Here is a 17,300-nt window from a genome sequence, read left to right on the forward strand (position 1 = left end):
GTACACACGACCGTTTTTCGGGATGTAAAAAATTAAATTTTTAATGGTCTAGAAAAAACGATGTTTTTTTTCAACCCGATCGTTAAAATGGCCTTGCCTACACACGATCGTGAAAAAAAAATGCTCTAGCAAAGTGCGGTGACGTACAACACGTACGACGGCACTATAAAGGGGAAATTCCATTCGGATGGCGCCACCCTTTGGGCTGCTTTTGCTGATTTACGCTTTCAGTCTGTTACAGCGTGATGAATGTGCTTACTCCATTACGAACGGTAGTTTTACCAGAACGAGCGCTCCCGTCTCATAACTTGCTTCTGAGCATGCGCGTTTTTTCACACACGACCATTTTTTACGATGTTAAAAACGACAGCGTTAAAAACATCCTGAAAAATTAGAGCATGTTCGAAATTTTTAATGGCCATTTTTTACATCATGAAAAATGCTCTGGAGCCTACACACGATCGTTTTTAATGACATTAAAAAAAACACGTCATTTTTTACAACCCGAAAAACGGTCGTGTGTACGCGGCATTAGGATTCCTATTGCTCTGTTTGTCACTCTATTGATTTCCTTTATTGTACCCATTAAATGAGACTCAGTTCCTGTCCTTGTGTAAAGCTTTGTTAATTTAGCCAGTAGACATACAAGCAGACATTCAGATGAAATACGTTTATTCAAAAGTTGCAAATGTGTAAAAAACAGTGTATATACTGTACAGTATATTATAAGACTTGTGTGTATTGTTCTTTGTTTATATTTATGTGTTTCTCTAGTTCCCCTTTCACCTTCACCAGCTGCTGACTGTGCCGCTCCAGAACCTAGTTGTCCACAGCTAGATAATAGTACGTCACCTAATAATTCCATCTGGTTTGGGTACTCCAACTGTCACTCACCTTCCATTACCAGCATTACACCGACCTATGGAACAATTAATGACCCAATAACCATACTGGGATCTGGCTTCAGCAACGTCACATGTGCTAACCAGGTAACTATTTGGATGAGACCAAGAAAGATAGATAGAAAGATAGATAGATAGATAGATAGATAGATAGATAGATAGATAGATAGATAGATAGATAGATAGATAGATAGATAGATAGATAGATAGATTTTAGTATATATAGGGCCAAATCCTCAAAAATCCTGCCTAACTTATCTTTTCCCATTTAAGTTACACTGACTTAAAATTTCTACCTAAGTGCCCGATCCACAAAGCACTTACCTAGAAATTTCAGGCCGTGTAACTTAAATGTCTCCGGCGCAAGGCGGTCCTCTTCTGCAGGGGGCGATGACAATTTAAATGAGGCGCGCTCCCGCGCCGGCCGTACTGCGCATGCTCGTGACGTCATTTTCCCGACGGGCAGCGCGCGAAATTACGTTACATCGGGCTTTGTGGATTGCAACGGGACAATAAAGTTGCGTCGGGTAAAAAAAAATTTACGCGCCGGGAAAAAAAATTCAAAATTTAAAAAAAAACGCGGTGATCGAAAAAAAGATCTGTTTTTACAAGGTGTTACTAGTTTACACTTTGTAAAAGAAGAACTAATTTTACGTATGCAAACGTAAACTTACGCAGAAAACACAAAGCTGAAAAGCTTTGTGGATCTCCGTAAGTCCTCATTTGCATACGCAAAGCGGCATTTCGACTCGAAATGCCCCCAGCGGCGGATGCAGTACTGCATCCTAAGATCCGACAGTGTAAGTCTCTTACAAATGTCGGATCTTCTGCCTATCTTTGGAAAACTGCTTCTGAGGATCAGTTCCAAAGATAGGCACAGGGATACGCAGGCTGAACAGCAGTTCCGCCTGCGTATCCCTTTTGAGGATTTGGCCCATAAAGTCTAAAGCCCTGTACACACGACCGGTTTGTCCGATGAAAACAGACCGATGGACTGTTTTCATCGGACAAACCGATCGTGTGTGGGCCCCATCGGTTTGTTCTCCATCGGTGAAAAAAAATAGAACACGTTTTACATTTTTCCTATGGATAAAAAATTGATCGTCTGCGTGGAAGTCCATCGGTCAAAAATCCACGCATGCTCAGAATCAAGTCGACCCATGCTCAGAAGCATTGAACTTCATTTTTCTCAGCACGTCGTAGTGTTTTACGTCACCGCTGTTTTACGTCTCTGACCCCCTCTAAATTTACAGCAGCACCGGCTATGAAAGTAGCCAGGCGCTACACACATTTGTGGATTTTATCATATTTACTTTTTATTAAAACTTACGCACAGACTTTTCAACACTAAAGCCTAGTACACACGATCCAACTTTATTGCCATAATTGTCTGACGAACGTGTTGTGTCGTATAATCCGACCGTGTGTATGCTCCATCAGACAATTATTGGCTGAATTAACTACAACAAAAGTTGGCTGTTCATGCTCACCAATTGTTGGGCAATAAATCTGTTACGTCAGTTTATCCGATCGTGTGTACAACTAAAAATCTAAAGTACAAACACGCATGCTCAGAACCACTGTTCAGCCAACAATAGCAGAAGTTGCCCAAAGGGTGGCAGTAAAGAGCTGAAAAACCACGTGGTTTGGTGAATGTTGGCTGAAAATTTGGTGCCGTGTGTATGCAAAACAAGTTTACGGCCAACGCCCTTCGGCCCAAAATCCATGGAAAAGTTGGTTGGAAGTCCAATCGTGTGTACGAGGCACAGACTCTCTTTTGGAAAAGACAGACTTTTATTTTCATGCTTATTTTCACAATGTATTGATTATTGTTTTTGTTTGTAATAGTGCTGCTTAGAAGGTTTTGGCCCAGATTCTCAATGGCGTTACGACGGCGCAACACCATTTGCGCCGTCGTAAGTCCTAAACTGGCCCCGGGTATCTATGCGACTGATTCTTAGAATAAGTTACGCATAGATACCCATTAGATCTGACAGGCGTAAGGCTCTTATGCTGTCAGATCTTAACTGCAATTTTTTTTCCCGCCGCTAGGTGTCACATCGTCGTTTTCCCTGTCGTCTATGCAAATTAGGTAATTACGCGAGATTCCCGAACATACGCGCGGTCGACGCTGAGAATTTATGACGTTTCCGTAGCTTAAGCGACGCGTAAAGTTGCCCCTGCTATTATGAGGGGCAACCAATGTTAAGTATGGCCGTCGTTCCCGCGTCGAAATTTAAAAAAATGACGTTGTTTGCGTAAGACGTCCGTGAATGGCGCTGGACGCCATTTACGTTAACGTCTAAGCAAATGACGTCGGGGCGACGTCATTTAGCGCAATGCGCGTCGGGTAATTTACCCGACGGAGCATGCGCAGTACGCTCGGCGCGGGAGCGCGCCTAATTTAAATGGTGCCCGCCCCATTTGAATTGGGCGGGCTTGCGCCGAGCGCTTTTACGATACACCACCGCAAGTTTACAGGTAAGTGTTCTGAGAATCAGGCACTAACGCTGTAAACCTGCGGCGGTGTAACGTAAATCAGATACGTTACGCTGCCCAGGAGCAACGTAATTGTATGAGAATCTGGGCCTTTGTATCTGTTAACCAGCTGTCCTCTTTCCTTTTTCACTCAAATATTTTTTTTTTAATCTAGCACGGAATTCCATTAGGAATGTTAATGAATTTTTAGTGGAAATGTCATCTTTGTTGCCAACCTAATAATAAAATATAATTATATCTATATTTTTATTAGGTTTCAGTTGGAAAGTACCCATGCAAAGTCCTGTCTGCTGATCAAACTTCAATAACCTGCGAGATAGATCCTCAGGACTCCATGAATATTGGAATTGCAGAACTTGTATATTTAACAGTGAACAATTATGGGAACGCTATCAGTGCTATAAACCAAGAGATGAACAGAAGATTTGCCTTGTTGCCTCACATCGATTCCATCATACCGAACAATGGCTTTGTTTCCGGACGTACAAGAATAACCATAGTTGGATCTGGTTTCTCAAACAACAACGCCACCGCCATAACAGGCTTGGGCTGCAACATTGTGTCAATGAATTACACAAACATTGTTTGTGACACCCAAGCCAGTTACGCTCACACTGTTAATGTCCAGGTGACAGTCAATGGAATTACGGCATTGTGCAAAGGAAGCTGTAACTTCTTCTATACCAACTCAATCACAGTGGTTGCATCAAGCATTTCCCCAACTGTAGTACGCAACACTTCGACCGTGTTGAACATTTATGGCAGTGGATTTGGAGCAGACATTAACGACATAGCAGTTTATATTGGAGATAGTGTGGCAGCCATTGTGGTAGATGTCAATGACACGCAAATTAAATGCAGTGTAGATCCAATTCCTGCTGGTACCTATGTAGTCAAAGTTATTGTCCTAAGCAAAGGCTTGGCCCAAGGCTCCTTGACCATAAACAGTCCTGCTGAAATCGTACTCCTGATACCATCTGGAAGTGTTCTAGGTGGAACAGTTTTGCAGATAGAAGGGAATGGATTTCCCCCAATGAATACTACGGTGCAAGTTGATGGCATCCCATGTTTTATTCTGTCAGTAACCCCCGGCAGGATTCAGTGTGTTACTCCTGCAAGCTCAGCTGCCAAGATTGCCACAGTAAACATTTACATACCATCTGCATCGTACCCATCACTCAGATATACCTATTCAGAGGCGGACACCCCTACAGTAACGTCAATTTCTCCCAGCACAGGTATAATTTTTTTAAATGTGGTATGTAAAGTACATATAAAAACATTGGGCCAGATTCACGTAGGAGATACGACGGCGTATCTCCAGATACGCTGTCGTATCTCTGAGTGTGAGGCGTCGTATCCTGGCGCCTGATTCAAAGAATCAGATACGCCAGAATTTCTCTAAGATACGACCAGCGTAAGTCTCTTATGCAGTCGTATCTTAGTTGCATATTTACGCTGGCCGCTAGGTGGCGCTTCCGTCGATTTACGCAAGGAATATGTAAATTAGGTAGATACGCCGATTCAGAAACGTACGTCCGCCCGGCGCATTTTTTACGTCATTTACATTAGGCTTTTTCCGGCGTAAAGTTTACCCCTGCTATATGAGGCGTATCCTATGTTAAGTATGGACGTCGTTCCCGCGTCTAATTTTGAAAATTTTACGTCGTTTGCGTAAGTCGTCCGTGAATGGGGCTGTGCGTAATTTACGTTCACGTCGAAAGCATTGGCTTTTTGCGGGTTAAAGTGGAGGTCCACCCGAAAAGTAAATTTTTAACCTTAGATTGATGCTCATTTTGTCAAGGGGAATCGGGTAGTTTTTTTAAAATCGAAGCCGTACTTACCGTTTTAGAGAGCGATCTTCTCCGCCGCTTCCGGGTATGGGCTGCGGGACTGGGCGTTCCTATTTGATTGACAGGCTTCCGACGGTCACATCTATTGCGTCACGATTTTCCGAAAGTAGCAGAATGTCGGTGCGCAGGCGCCGTATAGAGCCACACCGACGTTCGGCTTCTTTCGGCTACTCGTGACGCGATGTATGTGTCCGTCGGAAGCCTGTCGAAAGCCTGTCAATCAAATAGGAACGCCCAGTCCCGAAGACCATACCCAGAAGCGGTGGAGAAGATCGCTCTCTAAAACAGTAAGTACGGCTTCGATTTTAAAAAAACTACCCGATTCCCCTTGACAAAATGAGCATCAATCTAAGGTTAAAAAAAAAAATTCGGGTGAACTCCCGCTTTAATTTGGAGCATGCGCACTGGGTTACTTTCACGGACGGCGCATGCGCCGTTAGTCAAAAACGTCATTTACGTGGGGTCATGTTTTATTTACATAAAACACGCCCACCTCTTCACAATTTGAATTAGGCGCGCTTACGCCGGCAGATTTACGCTACGCCGGCATAACTTAGGGCGCAGGTTCTTTGTGAATACAGAACCTGCCTCACTAAGTTATGGCGGCGTAGCGTATCTGAGATACGCTACGCCCACACAAAAATAAGCCAATCTACCTGAATCTACCCCATTATCAATTAGTGCAGTTATGTAAACAAAAATTATAAAACTGCGCAAATAAAAAGAAAAGTCTGCAATAGTCCTCAGATGAAGTAAGGACAATATGTAAGAAATTGATATCTTCCAACACCTGCACCAATGATTATACAGTTATAGGTAGATCCACTCAAAAAGATCCATATCCAGAAAAAAGATCCATATGCACTGGCTATAAATGACACCACAGTGAATCCACAAATGAATGAAGTGCCCACCACCGTATACAAATGGCCACTTACCAGAGGGCAAGCACGAATACACATTCGGCTATAACCCAGTCGTGGCCTTTAACTTCCAGGAGAATGATAATAACAGGAAGCAGACTCTCACTAGGAATGAACTTCAGCGTACCTTATGCCGGGTACACACGAGAGGATTTATCTGCGGAAACGGTCCTCCGGACCGTATCCGTGGATAAATCCTCTGGCGGATTTTGATCTCCTGGTTGTACTAACCAGGAGATCAAAATCCCCGCGGAATTCCGTCCGCGGTGATGTGTCGCGCCGTCGCCGCGATGATGACGCGGCGACGTGCGTGATGCTGTCATATAAGGATATCCACGCATGCGTCGAATCATTACGACGCATGCAAGGGATGGGTTCGGACGGATCGATCCGGTGAGTCTGTACAGACCACCGGATCGATCCGCTGGAGCCGATTCCAGTGGATAGATTCCTTAGCATGCTAAGAAATTTTTATCCGCTGGAAATCGGTCGGCCCGAAATATATCCGCGGATAAATATCAGCTGGATCGTACACACCAGCGGATCTATCTGCTGAAACCGATCTGCGGATCAATTTCAGCAGATCGATCCTCTCGTGTGTACGGGGCCTTAGGCTCCTTCAACGTAACATGCGGTCCGTGGAATCATTCACATAGCATACTGTATAAGGAAGAAGAGGGACCATAGCGTAACACCGTAGAAACTGTTGCATTTATTTAAAAAGTGTATAATCATTGGTGCAGGTGTTGGAAGATATCCATTGCTTACATATTGTCCTTACTTCATCTGAGGACTTTTGCAGACTTTTCTTTTTATTGGCGCAGTTTTATCATTTTTGTTTGCTATATTGTGCTTATCCCACCCTCATTGCTGCCTTTATTTCATTTTTAGTTTTAGTTTAATTTAGTACATTATCTAGCGGACAGACAATAAATTATGATGTGGTTCATAGAGCTAGAAACGAATATCCTAAGTGCAGTGAGTGAGCAGAAGGATGAACCACCACTGTACTCCTACTGCTCCTTCAGTGTCTAGCCACAAGCTGGGGGAGGGATGTGGCAAGGCTGAAACTCTTAACTATAAACCAGAAAATCCAGGTCATCAACCTTGTTGTTCTTTTTGCAGGGTTGTGTATATCTCAGGAGTGTCTGAACAGAAATATACATTTTCTGGTAATTAAATAAAAAGCCATACGCTGGCCATACACATTACAGTTTAATTGTACAGGGTGGGCCATTTATATAGATACACCTTAATAAAATGGGAATGGTTGGTGATATTAACTTCCTGTTTGTGGCACATTAGTATATGTAAGGGGGGAAACTTTTCAAGATGGGTGGTGACCATGGCGGCCATTTTGAAGTCAGCCATTTTGAATCCAACTTTTGTTTTTGGTGTATCCATATAAATGGCCCAACCTGTACAGTTTCCTTTAGATTTCCCAAAACGTTGTAATGTGAGGGCCTTTCAATAATAATTCATTGCATTTGTATCCTATAAGGGAAGCTCAAACTCAATCGTTGGTAGAGCTAAAAGATTTTACATGATATCGGTGTGTGTTTGGCCAACTTATTGTTTATATTTAACCCCTTCACACCTACATAACAAATATATGCGGCCTCATTGTCTGGGATTTTTTTTACGTGGGGCCGCATATATGTGTTTCTCCCTTTGAGTTGGGAGCGCGTCACATGGCGTGCTTCAGGCACAGAGACTGGGGTCTCACCGGATCTCCCGATTCTGGGTTACCTGATCACTGTGGTAGCCTCTGATTGGCTACCACAGTCCCTGTGAAGCACGCCCCTGTGTTTTTTTTTTTTCCTTTCTGTGAATGGAGAAGAAGGATACAATGGGCCAGATTCACAGTGGACTTACGACGGCGTATCTCCACGTACGCCGTCGTAAGTCCGAATGTGAGCCATCGTATCTATGCGCCTGATTCTTAGAATCAGTTACGCATAGATTTGGCCAAGATACAAGCGGCGTAAGTCTCCTACGCCGCCGTATCTTGGGTGCAATATTTACGCTGGCCGCAAGGGGCGCTTCTGTAGATTTACGCGTTGAATATGTAAATTAGGTAGATACGCCGATTCACGAACGTACTTGCGCCCGCTACGCCATTTACGTAAGGCTTACGTCCGCCGTAAAGTTACCCCTGCTATATGAGGCATAGGTAGTGCAAAGTATGGACGTCGGCAAGCGTATCTTTTTACGTTGTTTACGTAAGTCGTACGTGAATGGGGCTGTGCGTAGGTTACGTTCACGTCACAGGCAATGGGCCTGGCGTATCTTATGGAGTAAATTCAACGTGATACTGAGCATACGCGTGCATGCGCCGTTCGTTAGGCGCGTCATTTACGTGGGGTCACGATTGATTTACATACAACATGCCCACCTCTTCCACATTTGAATTAGGCGGGCTTACGTCGGCCCATTTACGCTACGCCGCCGCAACTTACAGAGCAAGTGCTTTGTGAATACTGCACTTGCCCGTCCAAGTTGCGGAGGCGTAGCGTAAATAGGAGTGTGTTTTTTTAAAAAAAAAGAAAAATAAAAGAAAAAAAAGAAAAATACCTAGATCAAGGTTTGATCTAGGTCAGTTGAAAAAAAAAAACAGCAAAGAAACAAAATGCTCACTATTGCTTCTGGGCTGTACTATGGGTACAAACAACAAATAACATGCACATATGTGGTATCGTTGTGATTGTCAGGAGCAGTAGAATTTATTTTGGGTTGTTTGTTGGTGGTAGGTTATGGTAGTAACAATAAATATACAGCTACATTTTAAAGCGGAGTTCCGGCCACAATTTCACTTTTTAAATATAAATACCCCTGTAATACACAAGCTTAATGTATTCTAGTAAAGTTAGTCTGCAAACTAAGGTCAGTTTTGTTAGGTTGTTACAGCATTTAGACACTTTATAAAATAGAAATTGACTGGGGCCATCTTAAGTGTGGGCATCATGAAGCCAGACTGTATGACTTCCTGGATTTCAGCCTTGCAGACCTCGCACATGCTCAGTGCTGCACAAGCAGTGTCAGATCAGGTTTCAGCACCTGTGCTGTCCAAGTCACATGATTCTTTGAGACTGGGGAGTGCACAGACTCCTGGAAAGTTACACCCACTACATTCCCAGGAGTCTGTGCGGTGTAGGTTAGGAAGCATTAAGCACCTAGGTGCAGGAAGTGGGAAGATTAACTATTCTGCCTAGCAACAACACTTTGAAGGCATCTAAAAAAAAAAAAAAAAAAATCGTAAAGGACTAATGACATTTTTTTAAAACTGATGTAATGTTATATTTATGGGTGGAACTCCACTTTAAGAAACAGAGACAGTTTTCCTTTGATAATAAAAAAAAAATATCAGGAGATTTCCACAACTATTTACTACCAATAAAAGCTCACTTTGTCCCGAAAAAAACAAGGTATAATCTACCTGGATGCACAAAGTAGTTGTGATGATATGTAGGGTTTTACTAACACGTCAAAATTGCAAAATTGTGCTTAGGCTTTTAGATTTGTTTTACTCTTAGTTGTGAAGGGGTTAAAGTGAATCTGTGCTTTGCCCATGCACGACAAGGCAACAAGTTTGCTTTAAAGTGGTTGTAAACCCTCTGGGGAAGTTACACCTACAGGTAAGCCTAGATTAACACTTACCTGTGGGTGCTTGCAATATCTCTGAGACCTACACGGTCTCTGAGATATTTGCAATCTCCCCCAGCGACAGCTTCTTCTGCGCTTGCGCTGTCTTGAAAGGGCACGCTGTGCTGTTTCAAGCTGGGGTCATGCCGTTAAAGGTGGCTCCCACGCGCATGCGTCACGCGACTCCAGGCAGTCACAGAGCTAAGAACAATAATAGCAGCAGTTCCACCGATTGATCGTTCTTATAGGCGACATCCCCCCCCTCCCGCCGCCATCCAGTGCTTCTCCGGGCTCTCCCATGCCATTGGGGGCCTGGAGAAAGAATCGGCCGGCGGCAGATGACGTTGATAGACTGTCAGAGGCACGGGCGCAACGTTATGACGTCTCCCTGGGCCCCAGATGTAAACAAAGCCGTGATCGCGCGGTCAGCATGAGATTGGTGAATTTTTTTTTTCCGATCTCATGTTTTGCCCTTGATAGGAAATATACATGTAGCGCTACCCCCGAAGGAGACACTAATTGTTTTGGGATCGGCGTATTAAGTTGGGATCGGCGTATTAAGTTACCCTGCAGTGTGTCTAGGGGTGATAGCAGTGAGCCAAAACAGTGAGTGAATGTCCAGTCACCAAATGGATTTTTTTGAATGCTTTATTCCAAGGCCCAACACGGCCAACATCAACATGAAGTAGGATAGGAAAGGTTGATGAAGCATAAGAAGAACGGAAGTATCAGGCCTTAGATATGAAAAGAGCAATCCTGCTCTTAGTAACAATGAAATCAGTTCGTTGCCACTCCAGCCAGAGTGGGTGAAGTGCCTCCGGACAGACCTCTGCCACAAACCTGGCAGCCGAAGTGTCACTTGTAGATCGCTGGCTTAGAAACTTAATGAGCGACGGTTGCATTGAGTGAATCCTCCCAGTAAATTCAGTTAGAGTCACCGGTAGACAGCTGCACTGTACCTGTCAGTATCACGGTAACCAGACTCCCGATGGGTTCGTTCAGAACTCCTGGATAACCTCTCTCTGGGTTCTCCCTGAGCCGATCCCCCACCGCGTAGCCTTCAGCCTAGGATCTTCCTAGTAAGGCTCAGGACCCAGCAAGTCGCTGGGGCCTCTTTCAACATCAGAATGGAGCTCTGCATGGTGCGCAACTTCGGCCAGGTAGGCCATGGTGGTGGGGTCCATGGATGCGCGCACCCTAAAGGTGGATGCCGCACCTGAAACTCGGACCCCGCAAAGGGAGCAAATCAATGGCGTCTGCCACAGATATACCCCTCCCCAGCATGCCCAGCGAGGGAAGAACTCCTCTAATTGGCTGCTGGGGAAAAGTGGCTCTGCCAGAACCTCTCTAGCGCCAACTGTCGCCCAGGGGTGGGATCGCACCCCTGGAACGCAGACTGACCCATAGGACAGTTTTGGAATGACAGCAGCCCAAATTTAACAAATCGTGAATGGGAGCAAAAATTAACTCTCCCAATCCCCACTAACTTTAGTGTAGTGCCCGTACTGAAAGTAAGGGGGTGCTACATACATGAAAAAAAAATATATAGAATTAAGCTATAAAAGTAAAAATGTTATGGATCAACTAAATTGTTGTTGAAAAAAGCATTAAAACATTTTTTTCCATACAGTGAAACTTCTGGTTCTGATACATTATTTCATTAAGTCATACTTATATAGTTATTGTATAACCTATGAAAATATCTAAAGCTTTTTCTATGTCTTATTTACCATCAGGACCATCAGGAACCACCATCTCTGTTTTTGGTACACAGTTTGGTTCTGATGCCACAAATGTTTCAGTGACTATTGGTAATACCACATGTGTCATCACCTTCATATCAGATACTTTACTAAACTGCACAGTGACAGACCACTGGGGAGGAACATTCCCAATATTACTACAGAATAAGAAAGGCTTTGCAAGATCCAGTGCAACATTTACATATGAACTGAGTATGACCAGCATCTCTCCAAACCAAGGTGAGTGCCATGAGAAGTAGACCGCTGATATAGACTAAAGGCCCATACACACGATCAGACTTTCCGTCACCAACAATCGGTCCGACGAACCGGGTATATATAAAAACAGATGTGATGCCTTTTTTATATATACCTGTCAGCTGGGAATGTGCTGGGTGTGGGCGGGTCACTGATTGTTAGAATGCGGGTGCCAGCTTCCTAACAACCAAGAGCACTGAGCAGGAAGCTGTCACAATTAGCAGCTGTAGTAATACCTCTGCTTAAAGGAGTTATAAGGAAAAAAATTTTTTTTGCTGAAATGACTGTTTACAGGGTATAGAGACATAATAGTTAACTGATTCCTTTTAAAAATCATTAAAAATAGATAGAAATCAATCATATAATGTACCTACGGTTTAATTTTCGTTTGTGCATGCTGTTTCCTGATCTGTGATGTACAGAGACTCAGAGCCAATACAGGGCAGTGATGGTTTGTAAAACGAAACTGATTGGTGTTGAGGGGTTTTAGACACACAGTAATCACACCTCCTTGATTAGTGACCACAGAGAGAAAGCTCCCAGGACATTTTTCATCAGGAAACAGACAACCAGGAAGTGTTCAGAATAGAGAAGGATTAGAGCAAAAACGAACAATGAGGACATGAAACCAGTACTGCAGTAAGGTAAAGGAAGCTATTTAGCTAAAAAAAAAAAATCCTTTAGTGACCCTTTAATGTTTCACTTCCCACTTGCAGATGGAGGTCCGCTTGACTGAACACCCATTGGTTCAGATGGAAACTCCATACATATTGTACATGTAGGGCTAGATTCACATAGATCAGCGGATCTTTAGATCCCCGTGATCTATGTGATTTAAGATCCGCTGCCGCAAGTTTGAGAGGCAAGTGGGTAATTCACAAACCACTTACCTCCAAACTTGCGGCGGCGGATCGTAAAACCCCCGGCGGAATTCAAATTCCGCGGCTAGGGGGAGTGTACTATTTAAATCAGGCGTGTCCCCGCGCCGATTTAAATGAGCGTGCGCCGTCCGCGAAATTTCCCGGCGTGCATTGCTCCCACTGACGTCGCTAGGACGTCAGTGGTTTCGGCGTGAGCATAACTTGCGAGGCGCGGGTTTCTGAATCGGCGTACGCAAACGACGTAAAAAAAAACAAAAATCGACGCAGGAACGGCAGCTATACTTTTTTTTTTGTAAAATTCTTTTTATTGATTTTGACAATTTATAGATAACACAAAAAACAACGACAAAAAAGAAAAAGGCAGCCGCCCCAGCACAACACTGGGCCGGTGAAAGGCCAACATGGCCTACGTACACAACCCGCCATTAAGTTAACATAACACCCTAACCCCCCCCCCCACCCTTTTTGCTCAGCTCCCACTCTCCCTCCCATGAAACCACCGGAAGATTGTCAGGTGTTCCGCCTCCCACTCCTCCCCAGGATTCAAACACTTCACCCCACATCACCCGATCCTACCCAGTATCTGAAATGTTGAAAGTTGTGAGGAAACCCATATCCGCCATCAGGCCTTAACCAACAGTCAGGTCAGAGTTATACCAAGCCTGCCACACCCTGTCAAATTTTTTTCCACAACCCCTGGAAAGGTAAGTCGCCTTATAATACGGCATCATTGAATTAACCAGGCCCTTCCAAAAGCGCAACTCAGGTGCCTCCATTTTAACAGGATGGCCTTCCGTCCATAAAATAAAAGGATGTTGAGCAGTGTCCGATGAGCCCTGGATGGCACCACCTCCTCCACTAATCCCAGTAAACATACTGTAGTCGTCATCGGAACAGGGGTCAACAAAACTGCTGAAATACAAGAGGTGACCTCTGACCAAAACTGCTTGATCTGAGGGCAGATCCAAAACACATGTTCCGCCGCTGCAGGAGCAAAAGTGCACCTCCAGCACTCAGCCGGCACCGATGGGTAAATAGTCGCCAGCCTGGCTGGCGTATAGTAGATCCTATGCAGAAACTTAAAGTGGATTAACCTGTCTCTGGCTGCCACCAGATGTTGGAATGGATGTGTCTACATTTCATCCCAGTCCTCCCCCTGGATATCGGGCACCTCACTCACCCACTTGTCCCTGCACCTAACGACCGCCCCTGGACTGGTGGCGAACAGCTTTCTATATGAAACCGACAGAGTCTTGGGAAGATCCTCTGTGGAGAGCAACTCCTCCAATCTCGATGGAACCGACTCTATGGACAATAATTTAAATTGAGATTTGAACGCATGACGCAATTGAATATAGCGAAACAGCTGATTGTTTGGCAGATCGTGTCTAGCTTTAAGTTGGTCAAAAGTAAGCAACTCTCCATCCATCGTGACATCTTTGAGTGTCTTGATACCCCTCGTCGCCCAGCCCATAGGATCGTCAAAAGAATAGAAGTGCGATAATTTAGGGTTCATCCACAGTGGAGTGGATGGAGACAAACCCCTATAACTGGGGTTTGCTAGAGCGACCGCTGCCTCCCACGCCTTAATCGAGGCCCTAATAGAAACAGTAAGTGGAAGATCCATCTTTACTCCCCTATGAATGGCCAACCGCAGAGTTTCGTACGAACCCAAGTGCGCCGCTTCCAACACCGTGGCCGAATCCCCCTCGTCCGACGTTAACCACCGATGAACAAAAACCATCTGTCCAGCCAAATAATATTTCTTCCAGTCTGGCAAAGCTAGCCCCCCCTCTCCCCAGGGTTCCTGTAGAGTCTTCAAACCTATCCTGGGCTGCTTGGGTGCCCACAAAAATGTGCTTGTGAGCCCATCAAGCTTCTTAAAAAAGGATTTGGGGATCCAGATGGGGGCATTCCTTAAAAAGTACAATACGACCGGGAGAATTTTCATTTTAAGCAAATTAATCCGACCTATGAGTGATAAAGGGAGTCTCTGCCAGGCCTGTATCTTTTGTTTAAAGAAAAGCAGGAGCGGGGCCAGATTCAGGGGCATATAGTCCTCTACCCTCGCCGTAATCTTGACCCCAAGATACGTAAGCTGCGTAACCCACTGCAACGGTAAGGCCGGGTCCGCAACGTCCTTGGCCCCGGCGTCCAGCGGCAAGATGGACGATTTGGTCCAATTCACTCTCAACCCGGAAAATTGCGAAAACGTATTTAAAATGCACAGCGCTGCCTCCAGTGATTCCTTGGGGTCTTGCAAAAATAACAACATGTCATCCGCATATAATACCAGACACTCATCTATGGACCCCATCCTGATCGCCTTCACCTCCCCAGCCGCTCTCAATGCAATTGCAATAGGCTCCATCATGAGTGCAAATAAAAAGGGCGATAGAGGACAGCCCTGCCGAGTCCCCCTACCTATGTGGAAAAATGAAGAAGTATGAGGTCCTATACGAACCGCCGTTCTGGGGTTGCTGTAGAGCATCAAGATCCACTTTCGAAAAGTTGGGCCAAAACCCATTTCCTCCAAGACTGCCTGCATGTAATGCCAGTCAATGGAGTCGAAAGCCTTCTCAATGTCTATGGACACCACTATCCTAGTGGGAGAGGCAAAATTTGGAATCTGCATGTGTGTGAACAGTCTTCTAAGATTGGTGTCAGTAGATTTACCCGGCATGAACCCCGTCTGGTCTATGTTTACCAGAGAAGGGATAACGCCTGCCAGTCTCCTGGCCAGAACCTTCGTAAGGATTTTTAAATCCATATTGAGCAAAGCTATCGGCCTATATGATGCGCATTCCAGAGGGTCTTTCCCCGGCTTGAGAAGCAAAATCATATATGCATCTAACATGGATTGAGGCAGTTGCTGATTTTGTACACAATAGGAGAGCAGGGCAGTAAGTCTGGGTGCTATCTGATCCGCATACGCCTTATAAAAATCCGCCGGAAAACAGTCGGGACCCGGAGCCTTATGGGGGGGAAAAGCGAAAATTGCCGCCATCACTTCCTTTTTAGTGATCTCAGCCTCCAAGACCCCCCGGTTCTCATCAGAGAGCCTCGGAATGGAGAGACCCCCCAACAATGACTTCAGCGCCGATTTGTCATAGGAAGGGATGGGTGAATATAAGGCATAAAAGAAGTCCTGAAACTCAGCAAGTATGTCACTGGGGTCTCTAGCCAGACTTCCATCCCTACGCCGAATAACCGGGATATTCGCAAGTTGACGAGAATCAGCTACTAAATTCGCTAGGAGCTTCCCGTTCTTATCACCCTCCGCAAATTGAGTATCAGCCCTGTGTTTCGCTTCTGTATGTGCCAGATTGTTAAAGTGCAGAGTGAGCTGTCTTTGGGCTTCTAGCAAAGCCGTATATGTGGAAGCAGACGGGTTACTGGCGTTATGGTCTGCGCACTCCCTCTCTCTGTCCTGCAACAACCGAACCTCCGCTTGTTGTTCCTTCCTCTCTTTTTTAATTGCAGAAATACATTCCCCCCTCACTACCGCCTTAAAGGCGTCCCAAACTATAGGAGGATCGGCAGATGCAGGATTGGTATCCCAATACTCCAGAACCTTTTCCATCAGATGAGCGTTTATTGTGTTGTTTTGAAGCCAACCAGGTGAAAGTCTCCACCCCCTGGACTCCCTCCCGGAAGAGAGAGCCAGGGAGACAAAAAGAGGGTTATGGTCAGACAACCCCCCCGCCAGGTAGGCAATGTCCCCCACCCAGGACAGCACCAGAGGAATACCAAGTGCAAAATCTATCCTGGCTGATGAGCAATGTGTCTGTGAGAGATGAGAAAAGCACCGAGCAGTAGGGTTCTTAGCCCTCCACATCTCAGACAGCCCAGCCACCGAAGCCCAGGCGACTAGATCAGCCGAGCCCAACCTACCCACATTGGAGGAATCCAATGCATCCAAGGTAGCATTAAAATCTCCCATAATTAAAAGTGGGAGGTGTGTATAGGGGGCCAGCTTAACCAGCAAATCATACAGACATTGTACATTAAAAGGTGGGGGTAGGTAAACATTCACCAATACCATTTTGCAGTAAGAGATATCTAATACCAGGGCCACATACCGCCCCCCCGGATCGGAGACCACGTGGTGAATAGTGCAGGGGACCGATTTACTAATAAGGACCCCCACCCCTCTAGCAAAGGTGGAGTAAGTGGCATGGAAGGCCTTTTGGATCCATGGTCTCCGCAAGGCAAGTATTCTGTTGCCATCCAGGTGAGTCTCCCGCAGAAGGACAATATGCGGCCTTACCTGTTTCAAGTACTGGAACACCGAGGCCCTCTTAAACTTGCTGTTGAGGCCCCGTACATTCCAGGATACCACCTTAATTAAATTAGCCATATTCATACATTTTAAACAGTGTGAAGACCAGGCCCGCCCGTCTCATAGACAGGTTATATACATGAAACAGTGAGGCAATACAGGACCCCCTCACGGGATGGGCAAACCCCATAGATAGAGAGCGAGAAGCTGAGCAAAGAAAACCCCCCTTTATATAACCATACCCCAAACTACCCCCCCCCCCTGCCATTATACCAGATCCAACCTTTAACATTTCCCGGTATGCGGCTTTAAGTCCCG

The 17,300-nt window shown here is 45.2% G+C and overlaps 1 protein-coding gene across 1 annotated transcript in view; it reads left to right on the top strand.

Annotated features, from left to right (window-relative positions):
- The window catches only part of LOC120941316 (fibrocystin-L-like), a 292,358-nt gene that overhangs the window by 157,011 nt on the left and 118,047 nt on the right, over positions 1-17,300 (top strand). The window contains exons 37-39 of the mRNA XM_040354641.1: positions 775-989; positions 3,655-4,639; positions 11,556-11,801. Of these exons, the coding sequence (XP_040210575.1) occupies positions 775-989; positions 3,655-4,639; positions 11,556-11,801 (1,446 nt within the window). The remainder of the gene's footprint in view (positions 1-774; positions 990-3,654; positions 4,640-11,555; positions 11,802-17,300) is intronic.

The sequence above is a fragment of the Rana temporaria genome, chromosome 5 (assembly GCF_905171775.1).
Source record: "Rana temporaria chromosome 5, aRanTem1.1, whole genome shotgun sequence".
NCBI classification, from domain to species: domain Eukaryota; kingdom Metazoa; phylum Chordata; class Amphibia; order Anura; family Ranidae; genus Rana; species Rana temporaria.